This window comes from Marmota flaviventris, chromosome 4 (genome assembly GCF_047511675.1).
Source record: "Marmota flaviventris isolate mMarFla1 chromosome 4, mMarFla1.hap1, whole genome shotgun sequence".
NCBI lineage: Eukaryota > Metazoa > Chordata > Mammalia > Rodentia > Sciuridae > Marmota > Marmota flaviventris.
The window spans coordinates 131,076,311-131,100,291 of NC_092501.1; the positions used below are offsets into that span (position 1 = coordinate 131,076,311).

The 23,981-nt window shown below is 36.2% G+C and overlaps 1 protein-coding gene across 2 annotated transcripts in view; it reads right to left on the reverse strand.

Moving 5' to 3' along the window:
- The window catches only part of Ints6 (integrator complex subunit 6), a 90,397-nt gene extending 67,351 nt beyond the window's left edge, over positions 1 to 23,046 (reverse strand). Inside the window, exons 1-3 of one of the 2 annotated variants that reach the window (XM_027928776.2) lie at positions 22,438 to 23,046; positions 21,985 to 22,062; positions 21,036 to 21,185 (exon numbers count right to left, since the gene is read on the reverse strand). In XM_027928776.2, coding sequence (XP_027784577.1) covers positions 21,036 to 21,185; positions 21,985 to 22,062; positions 22,438 to 22,548 — 339 coding nt within the window. In that variant the 5' untranslated portion in view covers positions 22,549 to 23,046. Of the gene's footprint in view, positions 1 to 21,035; positions 21,186 to 21,984; positions 22,063 to 22,203; positions 22,223 to 22,437 lie in introns of those variants that run through there. The other variant, XM_071611520.1, reaches the window with a different exon arrangement.
- Positions 23,047 to 23,981: the final 935 nt, after the last annotated feature.

Genomic DNA, 23,981 nt, shown 5'->3' on the forward strand with positions numbered 1-23,981 from the left:
GAACATTATCAGAATCTATGTCTGTAATCAAAATGTCTAATCAAATGACTAGGTATATGGACAGGACTATGAGAATGGCTCCATGGAAATACTAAGACCATACTGAGCTTAGCAATAGTGCAATATGAGAAAATGCCTGGAGAGAGGAATACAAAAACAATGGCAGCAGAGACAATGAATGAAATGGCCTGTCTATATAAGGAAAAAATAACTTAAAATATCTTCCTTTCAAATTGGCCTCCCTGGGTAATATAATCAGTTCCAGGAGACATTTTGTGAGACTTAGACAAACATAACTGTGTATATAACACAGTTCCCAATTGAGCCATTAAGCACATTCAGTACAACTCTTTAAAAGACTAAGACCAAAGCACAGAAGTTTCAAGAGGGTCAATCTCATAATTGAAATTGAAGGTACAGTCCTGCTTTGTGCCTATAGTCTCAGCAACTCAGGAGATCAAGGTGAAAGATCATTTTTTTGAGCCCAGTAATTCAAGGCCACCTTGGGCAACACAGTGAAACACACCCTCCCACTCTCCCCTACCCCATGATAAGCAAGCAAAAAAGGAAAAAAGAAAATGAAAACTACTAAATTCTCTACTACTATCAGTAAAACAGTCAACTATTCAATAAGATTCGAATAAAGTTTTATTGGCTATGATGCAGAACCATGTGACAAATCTTTTTTTTTTAATATTTATTTATTTAGTTATCAGCAGACACAACATCTTTGTTTGTATGTGGTGCTGAGGATCAAACCCGGGCCGCACGCATGCCAGGCGCGCGCTACCGCTTGAGCCATATCTCCAGCCCAACAAATCTTAATGTATATAGGAATCACATGCAGTTCTTAATAACATGCAATTTTTAATTCAGTAGGTCTAGGATGAATACCAAGATTATGTACTTTTTCTTTTCTTCACTATTGGAATAAGAATCTAGGGCCTCACATGTTAGGCGAGCACCCTACAACTGAGCTACATATTCAGCACACACATTCTGCATTTCTAACAAATAGGAGATGACAATGTCCACAGACAACAATTAGAATAATCTATGGTTCTAACATCTTTCCCTTGCATTTATAATTTTCAATGTCCAATACATTATAGTACATCCTCAACATTTGTTGAATAATTTTACATAGCAATTAAGTGGTTATAACCTAATCATCATGGATGGAGAGAATTTGGCTGGATTAAACATTTTGATCATATCATGCAACTTACAAGTCGCACACATACTTCTCAAATCAGTGCCCAAGAAAAAAGGTGAAAGTTTCTAATGGTCAAATAAAGTTAAAATGTTAGTTATATAATTTCTAGAAGATTCTGAATGCATAGCAACATCAAAATGTCATAAGTTCTTATTGAAAGAAAACACGAATTTACAATCCTTCCCTCCTCATGTTAGACAGAATGCATTTGGGGAAACACTACATGACACAATGCCTCTCATTCCATTCACTCTCAAAATAAATAATAAATCCTAACACAGGTCTTCTCATGAAGCTAGATCCTAGCAACACTCATTCTCACCTCAGAGCTGTTTCCCTCAAGTAGGATGCTGTTAACTTTTCCCTGCTCAAAACCTATCTGATTCCTATTCATTCTCTAAGGTCCAGTTTAAATCATTCTCTTCTGTGAAATCTTCCCTTATTACCCTGGTCTTCAATAATCACACTCTCCCCTCTCCAAATTCTAATAGTGTAAATTTGCAAATGGTTAGTTTTAAATAAGATAGAATGTTCCTTCAAATAAAAATCATCTGAATACCACTTATCAGAAGTATTTGTCCTCTTACCTTCTCAATTTTTTTTCTTTTTTTATCTTCCTTTTTTGTTTGTTTTCAGTGTTGGCATTAAACCTAGGGTCTTACACATGCTAGGCAAATGATCTACCACCAAGCTAAATCCCCAGCCCATAGTACATCCTCAATATTTAAATTCTAATTTAAATAAAAACTGAAAGCTAGGCACAGTGATACACACCTATAGTCCCAGCTTCTTGGAAAGCTGAGACAGGAGCTGACTGTATCAGCCCAGGAATTCTAGACCAGACTGGGCAACAAAGCAAGATTCCATCTCAAAAACAAACAAATATACATTTGGATATATTCACAAAAATATAAGTATATATTGAGCAACAACATATGTACAACAATGTGAATATACTTAACACTACTGAACTACAGACTTAAAAATGGTTGATAGTAAATTCAGGGCTGGGGACATAAATTAGTAGTAGAGCACTTGTCTAACATGTTCAAGGCCCTGAATTCAATCCCCAGCACCCTCCCCCACACCCAAAATGCCCATAGTAAACTTTATCATAAAGTATTTTTAAACACAATTCTTAAAAACCATACCAGTTTGTATCGTTTGCTATCGTTTCATGTGGGTCAGTAAAGGATTGTCACTTTTCTTCTACACAACTAAGCAAGCACTGAGAACAACATATTTGAATACTTAAACATTCATTAATTCACTGTCTATAGTCTAAAACAAATTTGCTCAGATTCACAGTTAAGAGTGTACCCAAAACTAAGTAGCTTCAAAAAAAAGTATAAATATGCTGTTACCTTTACTTCAATATAAATGAGTTCTCCCTGAACACAACTTGTGAATTTGCTGCATTGCAAAGGTATCAAAAGGATCACTTCCCCCAGTACCACCAAAAAACAAAACTACTTCCCTCTTGTGTTTGTACAACCATTGTGTCATTGTGTCATTCCAACAATTGAGTGGCTACTACATGTGAGACACTGTTAGGTGCATAATCCACATCTCTAATTCATAATAAATGCATGTACATATGCACACATAACAATAAATTCCGTCTTTCTTGGTCTCTACAAATCACATTTTAGTTTAAAGGGAGATAAAGATGCCCTAATATCTTCAAAATTATTTTCTCTCTTTCACTCTTAAACTAAAACTACTTTTGTTAATTTGCTGCTTTACAAAAACAAATCAGCAAAACTCTGAAATCTACCATATTGTAAACCAAATACTTTGGTCTTCTGTATCACTTCTATATTATAATATAAATTAAAGGCAAATTCTCTGACCAAAAGTCTTAATACTTATCCATTCCTATTCCTATAAACACAGTGACAATTATATTTCAGAAGCAGAATTAGTCATATTTGTAATTAAGTAGCAACAGTATACTATATTAGACTCTTATGGATGAAGATGCCCACCCCAAAATTAAGACCGTTGGTTGGCCCTCTGTATCCATGGGTTCTGTTTTTTGTTTGTGGTGCTGGGGATCAAACCCGGATACTTATACACCAGGGGTTCTTTATCTATGAAGTCAACAAACCACAAAGGAAAATATTCAGAAGAAAAACAATTGTGTCTTCTTTTTCTTATCAGTATGAGTATTCATATAGCATTTGCATTGTATTAGATATTCTAAATCACCAAGAAATGATTTAAAGTAGAGAGTAGAATATATATAGGTTATATGCAAATATACTGCCATTTCAGTATTGTGAGGGGCTATCAGGGATTGAACTCAGGGGCACTCAATCACTGAGCCACATCCCCAGCCCTATTTTGTATTTTATTTAGACACAGGGTCTCAATGAGTAGCTTAGCACCTCATTATTGCTGAGGCTGGTTTTGAACTTGTGATCCTCTGCCTCAGCCTCCTGAGCCACTGAGATTATAGGCATGGGCCACTAGAACCAGCATTGTGCACAGCTTACTCTGCTATTTTAGATAAGGATTTTGGTAACTTGGAGGTCCTAGACTCAATCCCACAAATACCAATGAATGACTGTACTTTTTAAGAAATGTCTAAAAATAGTTAAATTGTATTAACACTTGGCAGAAAGTTGGAAGTTAAGTTTAATCTAAAAACGTAAACACTAAAGTCAAAGTTACTCTAAGACAACAAAACAAAGAGTCTTATGATAGGGGCTGGGGATGTGGCTCAAGCAGTAGCGCGCTCGCCTGGCATGCGTGCGGCCCAGGTTCGATCCTCAGCACCACATTACAAACAAAGATGTGGTGTCCACCGATAACTAAAAAAAAAAAAAGATAAATAAATAAATATTTTTTTTAAAAAAAAAGAGTCTTATGATATACATAATACTCTTGGCAGAGGCTATGTATGAAAGTACTGTAATAATTTAGCTCTCCATAAAGCAATAAAGCAATTATGTAATTTGACACTTAAAAACTTGGTGAGGTAAAATATTCAGTGATTAAATGACATAACTCAAGATGGTCTAGCAAGTAAATTGCAAAGTCAGTACTTAAGGAAGATGTTCCAACTCTAAATCAGTCTTTCTGGAGCATCAGTTAAGTACAACAGGTAACAACCAATAATCTAGGATACACTTCTACATCAACTTAGTTTTATGTCTTATTCGCCCAATGATGAATGGGGTGACAACCAGATTTTTGTTCTTCTTAATATATTTATCTGAAGCCAAAGTAACTATAGTAGTATTATTCCTTTGTGTGGTGATTTCCTGTTGTTCTCTGATTATTTACCCAATTTTTAAAATAAAATCAAAATATGTTCCCCAACACGTGCTTGAACAAAACACAATATACAGGAATAATTACTTTTAGAAATATATACTCTTTAAATTACATATGATAATTTACAGTTCTATAAACATGTAATATATATATAAACATATAATTTCAACTTTTACAGACTATATATTTGAATACAAGATAAAATAATGTTCTATAATGGCTTTAGATTTTGGAAAATTCAGATAAAGACCAAAGATAGAAAAAACTAAAAAATATGATCAATCCCTTTGCACCAATTTAATTAACCCACCTACCATGTCTAAGATCCTTTCATCTCTAAGATGAAATAGTCAAGAATCATTCTTTAATATAAAAATTAAAGTAGGAATCAAATATGGTAGCATGCACCTATAGTCCCAGTTACTCATGAAGCTAAGGAAAGAGGATCACATAAGCCCAGAAGGTCAAGATTAGCCAGTGCAACATAACAAAATCATGTCTCAAAGAAATACATAAAATTATGGGCTGGGGCTGTAGATCAGTAGTAGCATACTTGCCTGGCAGGTGTGAGGCACTGGATTCCAGTCACACATATAAATAATGAATAAATAAATAAATGTCTATCAACAACTTAAAAAATACATGAAACTAGAGTATAATGGCTAAATGAGTAAAATTTATACATAAAAGATTTTTTATTTCTCCAGGAAAAAAAATTATTCCTACCACTATTATATAAACATTTGAAATTAACGAGTTTATTTCAGCATGAATTTCTAAATCACCAGCACAAAGTAACCAGAACATATGACTCCAAGAAAGTTTCTTATATACAGTTTTGTATTATTTCTCCCCTACTTTGTATCGTATACTTATTCTTGGTGGTTGCATAATACAAACTGGTATCTGTCAATATACTTACCAATCAAATCAAAACATTGTTTTAGTTATCTTCCAGTATTATTAGATTTTTTCATGTTTTACAGTAAAGAAATAAAATTTTAACATTTCAAAAGTCTAAATAAGAATTACAATTTAATCATGTAATATGATGTCATTACCTATACAGTGCCAATTCTGTGCAGTTTAATAATTCCTCCATCCTTATATTTAAGAGGCACTAAAAAGAGGCTTCCCTGGATATGTAAGCATGCACGAGGCCCTGGGGTCAATCCCAGCACACCACCACAAAAAAAAAGAAAAAAAGAAACACACTATTTTACGTTTTTATTCTTAATAAAGATGTTTATAAAGTCATTCAATTTGGGGAAAATCCACTACAATTTCCCCTCAATATTCACCTTGGTCATTGTAATAGCCTTTATCACAACTGTAGGATAGCAAAAAAAAAAAAACTCTGCTGCAATAAAGGCAGCCAGCAGAGGGACTAAAAGTTTACTTTTGCCATTAGCAAAATAAACTCCCAAGTTTTACTGTCAGAACATTGGTTCTTGGCATAAAGAAACCCAGACATATCACTAGAAAACATACTGCCAAGTAAAATGTTCTGACTCTAGAGCCATTAACAAATGGAAATCTTTTTATCATTTACAAAATAGGATTTTAACATTGGCCAAAATATTATAAAGTAAAAACTTTCACTTAAGATTTCTTATTATAGCTCTCAACAATTATCATGGTGATAAATACTTTAATCAAGGCATAAAATCTCAATACATTTAAATAATGTAACTGAGGTAAGTAGATTCTATTCACAAAAGCTTATTTTATTTTTGTAAAAAACATGCTTTTGAAAATGTTAAATCATATTACTTTGAAAAAAGTTTTGAAAATGTAAAAATAAGGCAATTTCCCCCAAAAATATAAGCTAACATAGATCTCTGGATCAGGTAACTTTTCATTTTACACAAAAGCCTGGAGATATAGAAGAGGAGGCACAAGATTTTTACTATACCCTCAAACAGGTCATAATTAATCTTCTAAAGCAAAAGAAAAGCAGCCCTGAGTATTCAGTACAAATTGTAGTAGCTACATTTTCTGTTAAACCAAAGAATCCAAGTGTTTCTGTGCCACCATGCTCCACCATGTATGCTAGTCCTTTGAAAATGCTGTAAAGCATTGTCAGTGCCGATATACACTAGAATTCTCCCATGATTTAAGGTTTCTATTGAAGAAAAAACATACACCAAGGATTAGCTCTTTGATTCTCCCAGGGTAGCATCTTCAGTTAACCCATACCCATCAGTATTATTCTCAGTGTTGCTACATACCAAGAAAGTGATGACCAACAGAATTTAACAAATGAGATGTTAAGCTGTATATCCTAGGCTATAGCTATCACTTAAGTAGGATAAAATTTTAAATATACAGAAATAGCTTGTGCTTTTTTCAAACTAAAACTTCCTTTTCAGGGGCTGAGGTTGGTAAAGCACTTGCCTCATATGCATGAGGCACTGAGTTTGATTCTCAGCATCACATAAAAATAAATAAAGATACTGTGTGTGGTTCATCTACAACTAAAAAATATACATAAAAAAAAACTTCCTTTTCAAGTAAACAACAGCAACAAGCAAAATGTGTTTAAAAGATAAAAAGAGCTGCCTTAAGAGACATGTAGCATATCAGCAAAGGCTAATAACCATATACTGGACAGTACTGACTATATACAAAAGATCTCTGAATGATACATTAGAAACTGATTATTATATAATTATTTCACAAGATTGTTGCTTAAAATCTTGTACTTTTTAAACTGCTAGACAAAGTAATCTCTAGATTTCTTTTATTTACATCTTTATAGAATCTACACACAATAAATAGGAAAGAAATGAAGTCTGCATTATCTTTCCTCTATTACCATGGATAAAAGTGGTAACTAAATATGTTACTCTAAAATGAGAAACCATCTCATATTCATTTAAAAACATTTCCTGGCTTTTAGCTATAAGTCTGTCAAAATTCAAATGTTATAAAGCAAATATTAAATTATAGAACCATTAATATTAATCATAATATTCTACTTTTACTTCCAGCTTTCACATCCAAAAACTTATTAATCATATTACTGATAATAAGTACTACACTATACAAACTAAAGAAAAGAATCTTTTTTTAATACATACTTTGCAAATTAAGTCAACTAGAATAACATTTTTTAGATCAACAATGCTTAAGCCTCAGATACTGGCACACCACACAACCAGAACTTTTTCCCTATCTGCTTATTACCTACACACACACAATTTTTCTCAAAATCAGTTTCATTTTTGTTATCTTTAAATTACATCAATAAGATCTATGAAATCAGTTTTGATGTGCTAATTATATTTGCCTATCCAACAATTACTGTCATTAATAGTGTTAATATTTTAAGGGTGGGAAGGTTCAATTAATTATGGGGATGAATACACAATTGGTTAATTATACATCCAAACAAAATAAATTATTAAAGCCAATAAAGGCCCGACAAGCTTACATTTGAATGAACATCCCAAAGTCAGAATTACCAGCTTCATGTTTGTTTTAGAATTCATAAAGATTATTACTTTTATTGTTCAGATCTCAACTGGTGTGGCACAAGTGAGTCTTTTGATGTCAAACTTAAAATATTCATCTTAAGAAATGACAATATCTTTTAACTATATACAAAAGATCTCTGAAGGATACATTAGAAACTGATTAACCACAGTTGCCTCTGAAGAATGAAAATGAGCAACTTTATAACTTTTTAAATGGTTCACCTTTTTTTAACCATATGCATTTATTAGTATTCCAAAATAAAAATTTTTAAAAACCTGCTAGTGTATAGAAGTCTATTATCGTAGGATACATTAAGGTCTATAATTACAAAAAAAAATGTTAAAAGAAATATATTTTCAGTTTCAAGTAATTCCATTACACAATTGTACACCAATATAATTCTTTTTTTTCAACCACATAATCCCTTATTTGAAAAATACAATAGTAAAAACAGAATAAAAAAAAAGAACAAGAGCTGGGAGGAATCCTACATGTTTATTTTAATAAAATAACTAACATAATCCTGGAATTTGGTTTAAATAGGTAAATAATAATGTAAGAAAGAGTAAGAAATATTCACCACAAAAACTGACTTGGTGAAAAATTAACATTAAGGAAACTCATTAACAGGGCTAAGTATAACTGCAAGTGACAATTACAAATTCAACATATCTGAAATATTAATATTTAATAATCTGGCAGAATTTAAATTTTACACTTGAACTGCAGTCTAAAGTTTGAATAAGATAACTCCAACAAATTGGTTTTGGCAATACCTAAAAAGTAGGAGGAAAACAGAGGGGAATATGGACATTAGAATAATTTTACTTAAGAAATACTGATATTTTGGATAAATAACCTAATACATCTGTTATATTAGAGGAATTAAATAATATCAACTTGGGAAAAATTTGTCCAATAAAACATGTAATAACAAACATATGACAAAAAATAATAAAAGCAAAGATGTAAACATTTTCAAAGACAAGTGAACAAAGATAAAGATAAATGCTAATAATTTGACCTCAACAAATCATCTAGATCTGCCTATTCTCAAGATTAATCATTTCCTTAGGTTGCTGATTATCACAGAAATCTGCAGATATTACCCTTCCAATTCTGGTTAAATCACAGCTTGAATATAGCATTAAGTTTAAACATTATAATAAGTTGATCTTGAATGTATGACAAAGAAGTAGAAAAAGACCCATTCTGGTGATTCACTCTGAACATCCACACTACAAATATGCTCTCAAAAGAATAAATTCACACATACACACAACAGGCTCTTCTTAAATTAAAAAAAAAAAAAAAAGAAAGAATTCTATGAGTCTTCCCATATATAGCTTAGAGACTACAAGTGATAATGAAGAGGAACTGCCTAATAAAATGTTTTGGACCAGAACAGTTATCAATGTTTTCAACAGGAAGAAAGAAAAGCATTCCCAACCAGATGTGGTACCCCACACCTATAACCTAAAGATACCTGAGAAGCTGAGGCAGAATTACAAGGTCAGCTTCAGCAACTTAATGAGACCTTGTCTCAAAACAAAATTTTATAAGGACTGGAGATGTAGCTCAGCGATAAAGCACTTTGCCTAGCATGTTTGAAGCCCCAGGCCCAAAACATCAGCAACAGGAAGAAAAAAAACAAGACATGCATGCATTCATGATAAGAACCTGGGGAAGACTTTGACAGTATATTATTTCCCATATGCTATGGTAAAAGTCAATCTTTATTTAATTATATAAGGCAAAATGTAAGATTAGCTTTAGGGGCCCTGCTTTGGAAAAAAAATGAGGATTTTAATTTTTCTAGGAATATTTGGAAGGAAATATTTTAATTTCTCCAAATGCATTACATAAGTATTCCTGGTAAATTCCAACTCAAATATTTACTGAGCTTGTGCTAAATATATCCCTAAGTGTTTAAGAATTTAAATTTTTTCAAAATAGATGAGCTTCAAGAAATTTTTACAAGCCTTCCTAACTTAACTGTACATACAAACCCTCCAATGAATTATTTTATCATAGAAATATATCTCATTAAGAAGCGGATGTCATAATACTGCACAAATTGCTACATGCTTCAGAACATTACTATTAACTCATTAAAATGCAAACTCTACAGACATAAGATAACCATTATTTACATCAGAATTTATATTAATATAATCTCACGTGAGATTGGACATTACCCATTCTGAATTATCAATAAAGACTTTGTACTACTGCTACTTCAGCTAGACCAAATTTTATGGATGCAAACTCATTTTCTTCTAATTTATTGGTTTGAGAAATTAGATTGTACAACTAAAATTCAAAAATGTTACATCCATCATTACCTGCCAAAGTACATAAATGATCAAGAACCATGACAACTCACATATTATAAGAGGCTACCAATTCCTGATAATCCAGAAGTCACTACCATGGATCCAGCATTTGTAACATCACTCAGTGTTACTGGCAGCCTAACATTTTTAGGACACTGCATACTCAACCATCCTCGATTTCTTTTTTAAAATAATAGTTTGTTTTTAACTTCTTCAAAATAATTCCATTTGGATGTTTCCAGTGTTGAAATTCGAAAATAACCACAATACTTTGTTGGTGTTTCCTAATTTCTAACAAGGTTCTCTAGCATTAAGACAAAGGAAGTTTTCTTTTAACATGCCAACATCAACCTTATCATTTACTATTCATAAATTCCATCAACTAATGATACCACAATTATTTTTCTCATATATTCAGAACTATCTTCATGTCCATAACAAAGTTTTATAGATCACATAATCTTTTCAAGATTATTTACTATGAAAAGTTAAAAGTAATTTTCATATATTATTGTCTCTCGATATACCAAATCAAATTTCATATCACATATGCCCTAGAAATAGCTTCATATAAAAAAAATCCCTCTAGATTTATTCTATTGTCTTTTTCATATAAATGCATATAACAAACAATAAGGAATCAAACATTTTACACTTGATCTTTGCTATGGGCAAGAACATCTTTCCCCTACCCCCATCCTAACTATTAACAACTGCATTCTAAAACACACAATTGTAAGGTCCTAGAAGTGAACTCTGCTCTTAATTTTCTCAAATGTTAAAGACTTTTCTTGCTTCGAAAATCAAAAACATGTTTAGTAAGTACTCACTGTTAGGAAATTGTTTTTGAAAAATAAGTTGAGATTTTTAGGAAAAAGATTTGTAACAACAAGGGGAAAATATTTCAGAACAATCTAACATGGAGCCTCAACTCAAAATCAAAAGCAAAAAATAAGAGCAAGAAATTTTACTGGAAATAATGGACAGTTAATTTTAGCTTCTTGGGATGGACACACATTGCATATAGAAGCTTATGGGAATATGTATTTGGCTTTTGTCACATTTCAGATTAGAAAGCTTTTATCCTTTTAAGTGTTTAGTATGATATTGGGGATGCTAATCATCATCAACTGAGTTCCTACCATGTGCCAGGTAGCTACTTTGTTGGAGGTTAACATGTATTTCTAATTCTTACAAAAATTATCAAGAATTGGTATTATTGACAGCACTTCCTAAGTGAGAAACTTGAAACTCAAAAGAGGCTGATTTTCAATACTATATAAGCTGGTGCACAGCCAATTCTAATAGAGAAGTTCCTTCCATATCATCACACTGCTTGCTCTAGGGGGAAAAAAAGCATATTAAAACAAAAACTCCTTGTATTTACAATTTCAATTTTTTAAATTCAAAGAAAATTTCACAAAAATAATTATAGGCTGTTATAATAATAAATTAGGTTATATATCACTTAATCACCACAATATTGCAAGATAGGTCCTTTAAGTTCATTTTCTTAACAGGGAAACAGACTAAGAGGTCCTATGACTTTCAAGATCTCATGGATGGAGTGGGAATTCATAAATCAAGCAGATTTTTCTGAATCTTAAAGGCACAATTCTTAGAGATTTCAAAACAAAAGAAAAACATAATAGTCAACTAATTACAAAACTGCCAGGGGAAAGTTATCACTGCAGACCTAATATTGTCTGGCATACTTTGGAAAAGTAGACTAATTAACTAACAGTAATAGTACCTGTTAACAGTAATAATACCCCTCTATTAACTATTAAATGTAAAATTAAAAATGCCATTAATTGATACATGTATTAGAGTTTAGGCCTTAACAAATGATATCAAATCTTGTCAGCCAAATCTTGTCATATTCTTACTTCTCTTCCAAAAGAACAAGGAAGGAATCCAAATTAAGCTAATGTAACCAATAGTATTTTGACATTGTTACAAAAAAGGCTAAATGCAACAATGACAAAATGAAATGCTCCCAGGAATTGAAAGAATTCATACTGCACTCTATTGACACAACCCCACAAAGTGATTCAGAGATCTATGTTTATGCCTTTAAGAAAAATGTATTAAACATATAAATTACTAGTTAATTCTGTATAACCATTCCAAATCAATTATGAACCTTTTAAATATTTCATAAATGTGAGAAAAATTAAACATTTTAAACATAATAGGTCTTATGTTCTTCACCTATGAGAAACATGAAGTAAACATCTAACATCACTTTCATTCTAATGCCTTTTACAACAAATTATATAATTATATAAATTATATAATCTCTTTGAAGATATCCATGACAAACAGGCTAAAAAATTATTTTAGCTATTTCTGACCACAAAATCATAAAAACCAGGCATGTGGCACAACCCTGTAATCCCGGCCAACTCAGTAGGCTGAAGAAGCGCTATCTCAAATTCAAGACAGACTGGGGACACTTAACAGACACCCTATCTCAAAATTAAAAAATAAAAAAGACTGGGGATGTAGCCCAATGGTAAAGTGCCCTTGGGTTCAATCCCTAGTAGCTAATAATAATAATATCCACACATAGAAAGTCCATGTTGTGTCAGTAGATAGAAAAGTTCAATGGTAGCCACCCAGGGTGTGGTGGTACACGCCCATGATCCCTATGACTCAGGAGGCTAACATGGGAAAGAGAATGTTGAGTTTGAGGCCGGCCTTAGCAACTTAGTGGGATGCTTAGCAACTGAGTGAGACCTTGTCTCAAGATAATAAGTAAAAAGGACTGGGGCTATACCTCAGCAGTAAAGTGTTCCAGGTTCAATCCCCATCAACCCCACTCTGCAAAAAAAAAAAAAGTTCAATGCTTCAAAAGCATATATTGATATCTTTGCTAAGCTTCACACTTAGGATTTGGGGTTTTCAGTTATCTCTCTATAAAAAGTTTGGGGGGAAGAAAGAAAGAATAAAACACAATCCAAAGCAAAACCAAAAAAACAAATAAAAAAAATTTTGACATTTTGTTTATAGTCTGTAAAGTATATGTAAATTATACAGGTTAATAAAAGTAACAAGTTATTTATATAAGGAAATTACTTTTTTAAAAATGGAAAATAAACAGGCCAGTATTTGTGATCATTCATCAACTAAGAAAAAATAAAAAACTTAATTTATACTAGGCACAGTGGCACACGCCTGTAATCCCAGCAGCTTGGAAGGCTGAGGCAGGAGGATCGAGGATCCCGAGTTCAAAGCCAGCCTCAGTGAAAGCAAGGCTCTAAGCAACTTGGTGAGACCCTATCTCTAAATAAAATACAAAATAGGATTGGGGATGTGGCTTGGTGGCCTAGTGTCCCTGAGTTCAATCTCTGGTACCCAAGGAAAAAAGAAAAAGTTAATTTTAATTAGAATATGAATTTTAGTGAAGGTTATTATGGTCAAAAACAATTTTAAAGAAACATGTCAAAAAAAATTATATAATCTCTTTGAAGATAGCCATGACATAAAGAGGACTAAAAATTCTTTTAGGCCATGGCGCCACACTCCTGTAATCCCAGTGGCTCAGGAGACTGAGGCTTCAGGAAGTTCGAGAGTTCAAAGCCAGCCTCAGCAAAAGCAAGGTGCTAAGCAATTCAGTGAGATCCTATCTCTATATAGAAAAACAAAAATGAGACTGGGAGTGTGGCTCAGTGGTTGAGTGCCCCTAAGTTCAATCCCTGGTACCAACCCACCCACCCCACTACCACCTCCACCCCGCCAAAAAATTCTTTTAGCTAATTCTAACCTCAAATGACCTTATATACATTAATTATACTCAACTAAGTGGAATTCTTCCATTCAAATTAAATTTACTTCTGGTCTTTTAATTTTCAGTTGTATATAACTTAAGGCATAAAATACTGACATTCTCTTACATGAAGGGAAAATAAAATTATCTTTAAAGAGAAGTAGAACCTATTATTTTTGCCTTTCGTACCTAAGACTTGTTTTGGACAATCTCTATTAAGAATGCAATGAGGCCCTTAGGATACTGTTTTTCATTTTCTTCTAAAAGAGCCCAACCAATGTTTTAATTTCTTAGACTCCAAGTATCAAGATTATGAAGAAATGTTGTACCAAGTGTTTTGAAAGAAAATAAAACGTGGGTCTTGAAATATTTTTTAAATTATTACCATTAAAATTAATGGTCAACAAGAAATAAATCTTATCTATTTCATGCTGCTTTGAGCTCAGCCAAATCTTATTAAAATAGTCCCTTGATTTACCCAGATGTGCTCCTTTAAAAGTTCCTTGCAAATCAAACCTCTGTAAATCTCATCTTAAACACACTAGGGGGAGCTCCCTATTTGAAAGAATCTTTTGAAAGAATGTGCTTTTGAAACATTTCTGACTTACCTGCTCAACTATCAACATCCAGTTTTCCTTTAATAAATTTCTTTTAAATACCATCCCCGTATTTTACCCAAAGTTTTCATTTAACCTATTTCTTTAAAAACTCCATCTCATGTTTACCAACTGCCACTGAGACAACTTTGATCAAATTATTTTCATTCACACCTGCCTCCCCTAAGATGAAATACAAAGCCCAAGGAAAAATATATATTTAATATGCAACTAATAGATTTCAAAGCATATAACAGCAATTTAAGTCTCACTAGATTTTTATAATTGTAATTTCAAACTTAAAAATGAAGAGAGGTATACTAATTTACAATGCATTTTGTCTACTGAGCACTTCATTTTTTAAGTGCATTTAAATATATACCCTACTTAAACCTCTCATTAATTCTATAAGAAAAAGAGCATAATGGTTTCATTATTGCCAATTTAGGAATAAGAAGTGGAGGCTGACTTCCCAATGTTACATAGTATTTCAAAGTTAAGGTCAAAATTAGAATACCAATTCTCATATTCCTAGTCATTTCTACATAACAAAGATGGGGAGAAAATATTAGATTTACTGTAAAGTTCCCTCTGTGTGTATAGATATGGGTGGGGGTGAATAAGGGTATCTACAGTATCTACACACACACACACACACACACACACACACACACTTTTTTTTTTCTTTCTTTCTTTTTTTTTTTTTTTTAAAAAAAGGTACTGGAAATTGAACCCATAAATTCACATATGTTAAGCAAGCACTATCACCAAGATACATCCCCAGTTCCTCCACACCAAGTTATTAAAAATACTTTAAGGAGACTTAAAAGTTCAAGGACAAAACCAACCAATGGGGAAAGAGGATTCATTTCAAAAAACATTGCTGGGGAAATTAAGAGATCCACATGCAAAAGAAAAGGTGAATCCTTTCCATGCATCATAAAATCATCTTGAAACAGATTAAAGACTTAAACATACAGTCTAACAGTTAAAACATAGGAGAAGGGCTGGAGTTGTGGCTCAGTGGTAGAGCAGTTGCCTAGCATGGTAGGCCCTGGGTTCGATTCTCATCACCACATATAAATAAATGAATGAAATAAAAGGTCCATCAACATCTAAAAAAATATTTTTTAAAAAAACATAGGAGAAAAGTTTCAATGATACTGCATTTTGCAATGATTTTGTGGTTACACCACCAAAAGCACAGGAAACAAAAGTGAAAGTAGACAAACTGGAATACATAAAAATGTAAAACTTTTGTGCAGTAAGGGACACAATCAACAGAGTGAAAATGAAATCCACAGAATGTGAGAAAATATGTTTAAATTATCTGACAAGGGGTTAACAGCCAAAGAACTCTTACAAATCAAAAAAATAAAATAAACCCCTTTGGAATAGGGGGAAAAAAATGATACTTCTCCAAAGACAGTATACAAATGGCAGTTTGAAAAGATACTCAACATAATTTACAGAAATTCAAATAAAAACCATAACACCTCACTCGATAGCATGGCTAATATTAAAAAAAAAAAGTGAATGAATACAAATGTTTTCAAGGATGTACAGGTAGTAACCCTTGTATACTGTTGATGGGAATGTAAAATGGATCAATTACCATGGAAAAGAATATGGTACGGTACTTCCTCAAAAAACTAAAAATGAAATTACCACATGATCCAATAATTCCACTTCACAGTATGCCTCCAAAAGAACTGAAAGCAGGATCTTGAAAAGATATTTGCACAACCATGTTCATTATACCATTATTCATAATAGCCAAGAGGTGGAAGCAATCCAAATGATCAACAAATGAATGCACAGCAAAGTGCGGTATATACATAAAATGGAATGTAATTCAGCCTTAAAAAGAAAATCCTGATACATGCTACAACATGGATGAATCTTAAGGACATTATGCTAAATGAAATAAGACAGTCACGATACCCATGGAAAAGTGGTTCCAGATCTAACCCACATACCTCTCCCCCCACTTCCAAGATAACAAAATCCAAGGATGCTCAAGTCCCTTACATAAAATGGCATATTTGCATATAACCTACATTCTACCTTATACTTTAAGTCATGTGTAGACTACTCAGAATATCTAACAATGTAAATGCTATGTAACTAGTTCATGTGATATTTGTTTTAGGTACAATGACAAAGAAAAGAAAATTCAGTTTTCTACCGAAGCAATTTTCATTAAATTATAGAGGCAAATATTTTTTGATTTGCAGTTGATTGAATTCACAGATATGGAACTCTTGGACAGGGAGGGCCAACTGTACTGCATGATTCCACTTATTGTGAGGTTATCTAAAGTAGTCAACCTCATAAAAAACATGAAGCAGAATAATAATCCACAAGGGCTGAGGAGAAGAAATGGGGAATTATTGTTTATGGGTAGTTTTAATTTTGCAAGATGAAAAGTTTTGGATATCAGTTGCACAACAGTGTGAATACTATTAACACTACGGAAGTACACATTTATAAATGTTTCTTTTCACCACTATTAAATTTTTTTCCTCCATTAAAGATCTTTAAAGATTTACACAATAGGCCAGGCATGGTAATCCTGCAATCCTAGCTATTTCAGAGGCTTAAGCTGGAGGATCTCAAGTTTATGACCAACCTGGGCAATTTAGTGAGAACCTGTCACAAAATAAACATCTTTAAAAGGGGTGAGAAAGTGTAGCTCAGTGGTAGAGCACTTGCCTAGCAAACATAAGGCTCTAGATCCCATCTCCTGCACTGCCTCAAAAAAGAAATAAAAAACATTCACTAATGTGTCTCCATTTCATATTCAGCAGCCATATGTTCAGGTACACTAATCTACTTTCATTTTAAAATACTCTATTCTTTCATTTTTAAATTTTCTATAGCTTAATAAATATCAAAATGTTGATAACCTAAGGGAAACCCTAATCCCAAATAGGAATCACTACTTTACCAATCAACATTAAAAGGAAAGTCTGGACTTTATATTACCTAAACGGGGAAAAAGCATTATACCTCTACCTATATTATCTTCTGATTCACAAAAAGACCTTTATGCTCAAGAATAAAATGGGTTAAAATTATTCTCCCTAAGTAAGAGTCATTCATTTTGACCTTATCCAAAAGCCACCAGCACTTAAAATCCCACCAAAATTAAGTATACACTGGGCATGTTGGCACATGTGATAATCCCAGCAATGCTGGAGGCTAGGACAGGAGGATCAAAAGATCAAAATCAGCCTCAGCAACTTAGCAAGACCTTGTCTCAAAATAAAAAAATAAAAAAAGATCTGGGGATATAGCTTAGTGGTAAAACACACTTGGGTTTAATCACAAATACCCCTTCCTAGAAAAAATATATATATATTAAATATGTTATCTCCTTTTAAGAAACCACTCAAGGATTATCTTCACCAAGGGCACACAGTAGGTCAGGTACCATTCCAAACAATCTAATCAGTACTAGTTTATTAGGGAGTAGAGGTGTAGAGTCAAGCCAATGGCAAAAATGATGATTTGTAAGCCAGTGTAAGATTCAGTAATCCTAACTGAAATGTAACTTTAAAAAGAAAAAAAAAAAAAAGACAATGGTGAAAACATTGATTGAAAAACAGAACAATCTGGAACAGTATGAAAATAAACCCATCTACATATAAAATTTTAATAAGACCTCTAAAATTTTATACATTTTCTAATTTTAGATATTTGGGCTGATTCAGATTTTTAGTGGTTCTCAGAAGTTCAGCATTATTCAAAATTTTTGAACATATGTAGAAAAATATCCAATGTATCTACAATTATAAGAAATTTTAAAATGTGCTACTATAATGGGAAGGAGTAACTAGAAGCTACATTATTCCATGACTATAGAAATATCAGTAAATGGTACTAATCATCAAAATCAAATATTTATAAGGTCTTCTATAGGCAGAAAATTTTTAAATTTTTAGCGGGATATCCTTAGTGCTTGAGGAAAACATTCACCGATAATCACTCTTTTTCAGCCACTTTAAACTTACTGATATCCTTCAAATTCTAGGCATCCAAGCTAATACTTAAAAAATTAAGTGTACTAAGTAAACTAATAAATGCAATATAAATTATGCTTTGGTTATAGAAAATCACATATTTGCCTGTACATGGGGGGAACCATCTGTGTAAACACACAAATATATACACATTAACCCCAATCTAGTTAAGAAAATAATTTAGAAACTAATTTTTTAGATACTCTAAAACAGACATGCTCTGCTTTCCAACTAACTCACCTTTTCTCATTTTCCTCAACTAATGAGATTATATAGAATTTGGTGCTCTGAACTTCACAGATCTTAGAGCATTAAGTATTAATACAAAAATACCAAGGTTACAGAATAAAGATATTCCACAGAAAACAGATAAAGAGGAAAACTCATGAAGGATATTAAGTATTAAATATTTAAGACATCCAAAATCCCTGATAGTTTATATTCTTTGTATGAATAGAAATTATTAAATATTTAAATCAGAAAAAGATTTATGATGAAAAAAATCTTCTGGAAGGATATTTTCTTCTAACTGAACACTTAAATGATCACTTCATTGGTATTCAGAAATTGTGGCTCTTAAATTATCTTAAACCTAGTTGCATTTTTATGTGCCAATTCAAGACATAATCATTAATACTGCTCCATGTATCCTTGCTTATTCATCAAGATAACTGAGAAGCATTATCTCTGCCTATTGTTGAGTTAATAACCCCTGACATGTTAAAACATTTTCATCTTCATGCTCTTCTCTTGGTCAAAGTGATAACAGCACAGCAGGACCACCTTCACCCTGCAAACTTTTTGTTAGATTTATCTACAAGAACACTAAAATGTTCTCTGGTGGAAGATGGCAACTGGGAAAAGGAAAATATAGGCTTAAGTTACAAATGTCCTCAGCCCCTCTATGACAAGCAGTTTTTCTATGGAAACACTCTTAGAAATATTTTTAATATGTGGTCGAAGGTCAGTGTATCCAAATGTCTTATAAAATGTGATGCAGAACACTGACACAACCTGACAACCAACGAAATAATGGCGAGTTTCAAATATGACTTTGTACTCAAAAAATTTGAATCAGAACCTTAAGAAAAGATCATGTAACACATAACAGTGGAGCATGAGATTTTACAGAAACTCTTTACAACACCTTGCAAAGACTTACAAAATAAAGCAAAACGAGGCGGGGGAGGAGGAGGGAGTAATTGTGAATTGCAAAATATATTTTAAATGCTATGGGACCAAATTAAACCATTTCTAAAGATGCCTAGGAGCTCAAGAGTTATTCCAAAGTAAAGCATAAAAACTTCTACAAGAGAACCTTTCCTATTTCTATCTAAGGCAAATAAAAATTGTATTCACAGGACAAATTTCCCTGAAATATGTGAATCTCATGAAACTTGTGGGTTATGGAACTTGGGAAAGAATGCAATGTATATCCAAACATTATAGTTAATAAATACTGCTTTGTACTATTATGTAAGAACTAAATTCCTTGGGTATAATATTCCTTTATTATATGTACCATTACACATTCATCAGCATCCTGTATTTCAGAATAACATTACAAAAAAATTACAATGGACCACCTCATATTATTCCTTAGTAAATGATTTAAATCTCTTGCCTCATCCTTAAATAGATGGGAGAGGGACTTGAGCGGTTTAAGGAAGGAAGAAAGGGGTTAATATTTTCCAGACATATTGTTTTCCAAAGATTTATAATTTAAAAACAAACTACGGACCTGCCATTTAACTCAATATTCATCCCCTTATAGTTGCTAATGGTGTATGCTCAAAAGAGATGAAAAATCTTAATGTACTCAGCCAGTTACTGCACTGCAAAGAAAGTCTTACCTTTCAGGCTAGTTACACAATATGGTTAAACTAAATCCTGATTCAAAAAAGAATAATTTTCTCTAACATTTAGAAATGAAGACCACTGATCAATTAATGTCTATAAGCCACTTCAATAGTTGTATACCATGTCTGCAGGTAGACTATGGAGAGTGAGTATGTTGAAGGAAGGTATTTTCCCTTTCATGTCTTTCATCAACTTCCAGGGGACTGAAACCAAATCTATGTCAACTTTATAGCAAAGAGTTCAGATTCTAATTCTGAATACAAATGCATATGTTGGGGGGATGAGGGATACAAAACCATACACTGTGTAGGGCGAGTTTCACATTTGAACCATGTACACACTGTATTTCAGTCTGAAATGTTTTATACTGGAGTTTTGTGTTCTAGTTTGGTACTAAAGTGTTTTTCCACAAAAAAAAAAAAAAAAAAATTATCATCAACTATTTTTCCACCTTAACATTCAACCTACCTGCCCATAGTTGTCTATGCCAGTTACTAATCTATTTAAATTTAATAAATCAAAAGCTGTCCTTAGGGATTGGCCAAGAGTCGTAAGTCCTTCAGCCTGAAGGTTTTTCAGTTCATTCATAAACGTTGCATGGTTTTCTTTCCATCCAGCCTGCAAAGAAAAATTAAATTTTTTTTCATCTTTTAAACCCATATATACACGGACAACCTTTATAATATGACCTTTACCAAGTAGATGTTTGGTTAACGTCGCTTTTTGGTTGGTATGGCTTCAGTTAACCTGTTAATACTGTATCTCTCCTGAGAAATCTCTCTTCCAAAGGTGGCCAAGAAAAAATCTGCATGCTCTATAGTTCTTGGTGGTTAATAGCCTCAATAGTTTATAACTTCACCAAGAAATTTACTACCTAACCTAATACCCAAAATCAGGGAGTGGGAAGGTATTAGTAGAAAGCAGATGACTTCTGAAGTTGGCCCAAGGCTGTCCCATCGGTCGGCAGCCTTAGGAAAACTCTAGAGATGACCAATCCTCGCAGCCCCTCAGGACTCCCTTGATAGCCCGGCCCATTCCCCTTTAATGCAAACCCGGGCTCGGCGCGGCCGGGCCCGGCTGTCACTCGGGCTAACTTGAATAAATATCCCCCACAGTTCATTGCTGCCGCTCACGCCGCGGAGGGGAAATGTCGGCCATGTTGATCGCAGCGCCGCCGCCGCCGCCGGGCCGAGCCGGGCCGGGGAGGGGATGGCGGTGGCCCTGCGATTCTGGACCGCGCCAGGACGCTCTCGAGCGGGGGAGGGGGTGGGAGCCCGCAGGGGAAGAGACCTCGGCGCCGGGAGCGCAGCGGGTGGGGGAGGGGAGCATAATGAAGGGTGAATGGGGGGGCGGGGAGGGCGAGCGAGGAAGGAACAGGGAAGGGAAGGAAGGGAAGGGGGAGGGCGAGGGCTGTTACCTTGATAGCATAGGGCGGCTCTTCGAAAGTGACCAGCATATACCTGTCTCCTCTGCTGGCAGGGTCCCGGGCACGGAGCTGCGGGACGGGAGGAGGAACGGGGCGGGCAAGAGGGAAGCACAGGCGAGGTTAATAGGCAGAGAAGGGGAGCCCAGTAGCCCCACCACCCCCCACAGTACCGCACACGCAGCGGCCGCCCCTCCACGCCGCCCCACACACAGATCTCTTCCTACACACCGCCCGGGGCCGGAGCCCGGGCCCCGGCCGAGCCCAGCTCGCAGCGCCCGCCCGCCCGCCCGCCCGCGCGGTGGGGGAGGGGGTCCCCGAGCCCGGCAGCGCCTGCAGTCAGGTCCCCGACACCCCCGCCCTGCTGCCCCCAGCCGCCCTCCCCCCCACCCTGCCGCCCGCGGGCCATCGGGCCAGGGTCGCCGCCCGGGCTCGGTCAGTCGGTACCTTCATGAAGGTCTCTACCGCGCCTTTGGCCGTGTCCAGGTAGGTGGTGCCCAGATGGCTGCGCTGGTTCATAGAGGCAGACGTGTCTATCAGGAACAGTAAGATGGGCATAGTGCTGGCCGGGGACACCGGGGCCCGAGGTGGTGGAGAAAGAGATGGTAGAGGTGGAGGCACCGGTGGCGGCGGCAGCGACCGCCGCTACGCGGGGCGGGGAGCGCGGCCCCCGGGAGGAAAACACCGTCTGGGTCTTTCCTCCGGCTGCGGGGAGTTGCTCCCCCGATAGTTGAGAGGAAACTCCCCAGACCTAGTCCTCCCCGTCGTACCCCTGCCTCCGCCTCCTCCTGCCTGCCTGCCCGCTGGGGCGGGAGCCCGGCCGTCTGTCTGTCGGTCCGTCCCCCCCGCCTGGGGGTCCCGTCCCCGCTCCCGGTCCCTGTGTGTGTCCCCGCGGGAGACGGGCCTGGCTCCCCACCCCACCCCCGGTGCAGGGAGTGGGGACCAGGGAGCTGGCGAAGAGGGGAGTGGGCTGAGGGGAGATTGGCCCTGGGGCTGTTGGGAGAAGTTTCAGGGACTCCCTCCGCACCCCGGCGGTGTCACCACTTTCTCAGCCCCTCTCGCTACTGAAGCGCTTTTCTCTCTCACACTCCGGTTTTAACTTGGGCAGGGGCTGTAGAGGCTCCGCCCCCTGACACGTCCCCGAGCCACGTGACACACCGCCCCGTTGTTCTATTGGCTAGTCCCTGGCCTCTCATTAGCATATTCAAACAGCTCAGGGGCGGAGGAAGCTTGTAGGCCGGCTCCGGGGACAGTTATTGAGCACGCGCGGAGGCGGGGCGTCGGGTGCGCGCGAGAGCGAGCGCGAGGGGCGAGCAGGCGGGTCGGCAGACGCGGAGGCGGGCTCCGGGAAGGGGCGGGGATGGGCCGCGGAAGGACCGCGGTTGGGGGCGGGGGCCGCGTCGGCGCGCGCAGGGCGGCTGAGGCTGTGAGCCTGCGCGGCAGGGCTGCTGGCTTTCTTGGCTGTTGGAGGTGATAGGGGTCGGGGGAAGGGAAATGGAGGCTAACCCGAGTTCCCCTCTGAGGTCGATGTAGCGTGGACAGTGAGGAGAGCTGAGTAAAGTGAACAAACACCCGGTTAGGGGAAGAGGGCAGGCCCGATGTCGCCCTCCCGAGGAAGGCTCGGGGCCTGCGGCCGCCGGAGAAGGTTCTTGGGCCTCGGAGGGCCGGCCCCAGCGCGGGCGGGCCCGGGAGGGGGAGGGGAAGTGAGAGGTTGTTTATGACCGGGGACTAATCTCCTCTCGGCACACCGCTCCCGCCAGGGAGTGGGACGGAGGGCTGATCCTTGCTCCGCCGGACCTGCAGCAAGCCAGGATCCTTGTCGGAGGACCCACTAGAAAGAGAACAGACCCACACCCAATCCCCGAGCAACGGGGAAACAGACGGTCTTAACCAGAGATTCCGTTCTCAAGCCGTTGTTAGGGCAATAGAGTATCAGTTTCACCGAAAGGAATTTAGACAAATCATAGTCCATTACCTTCATTTAAAGTGAA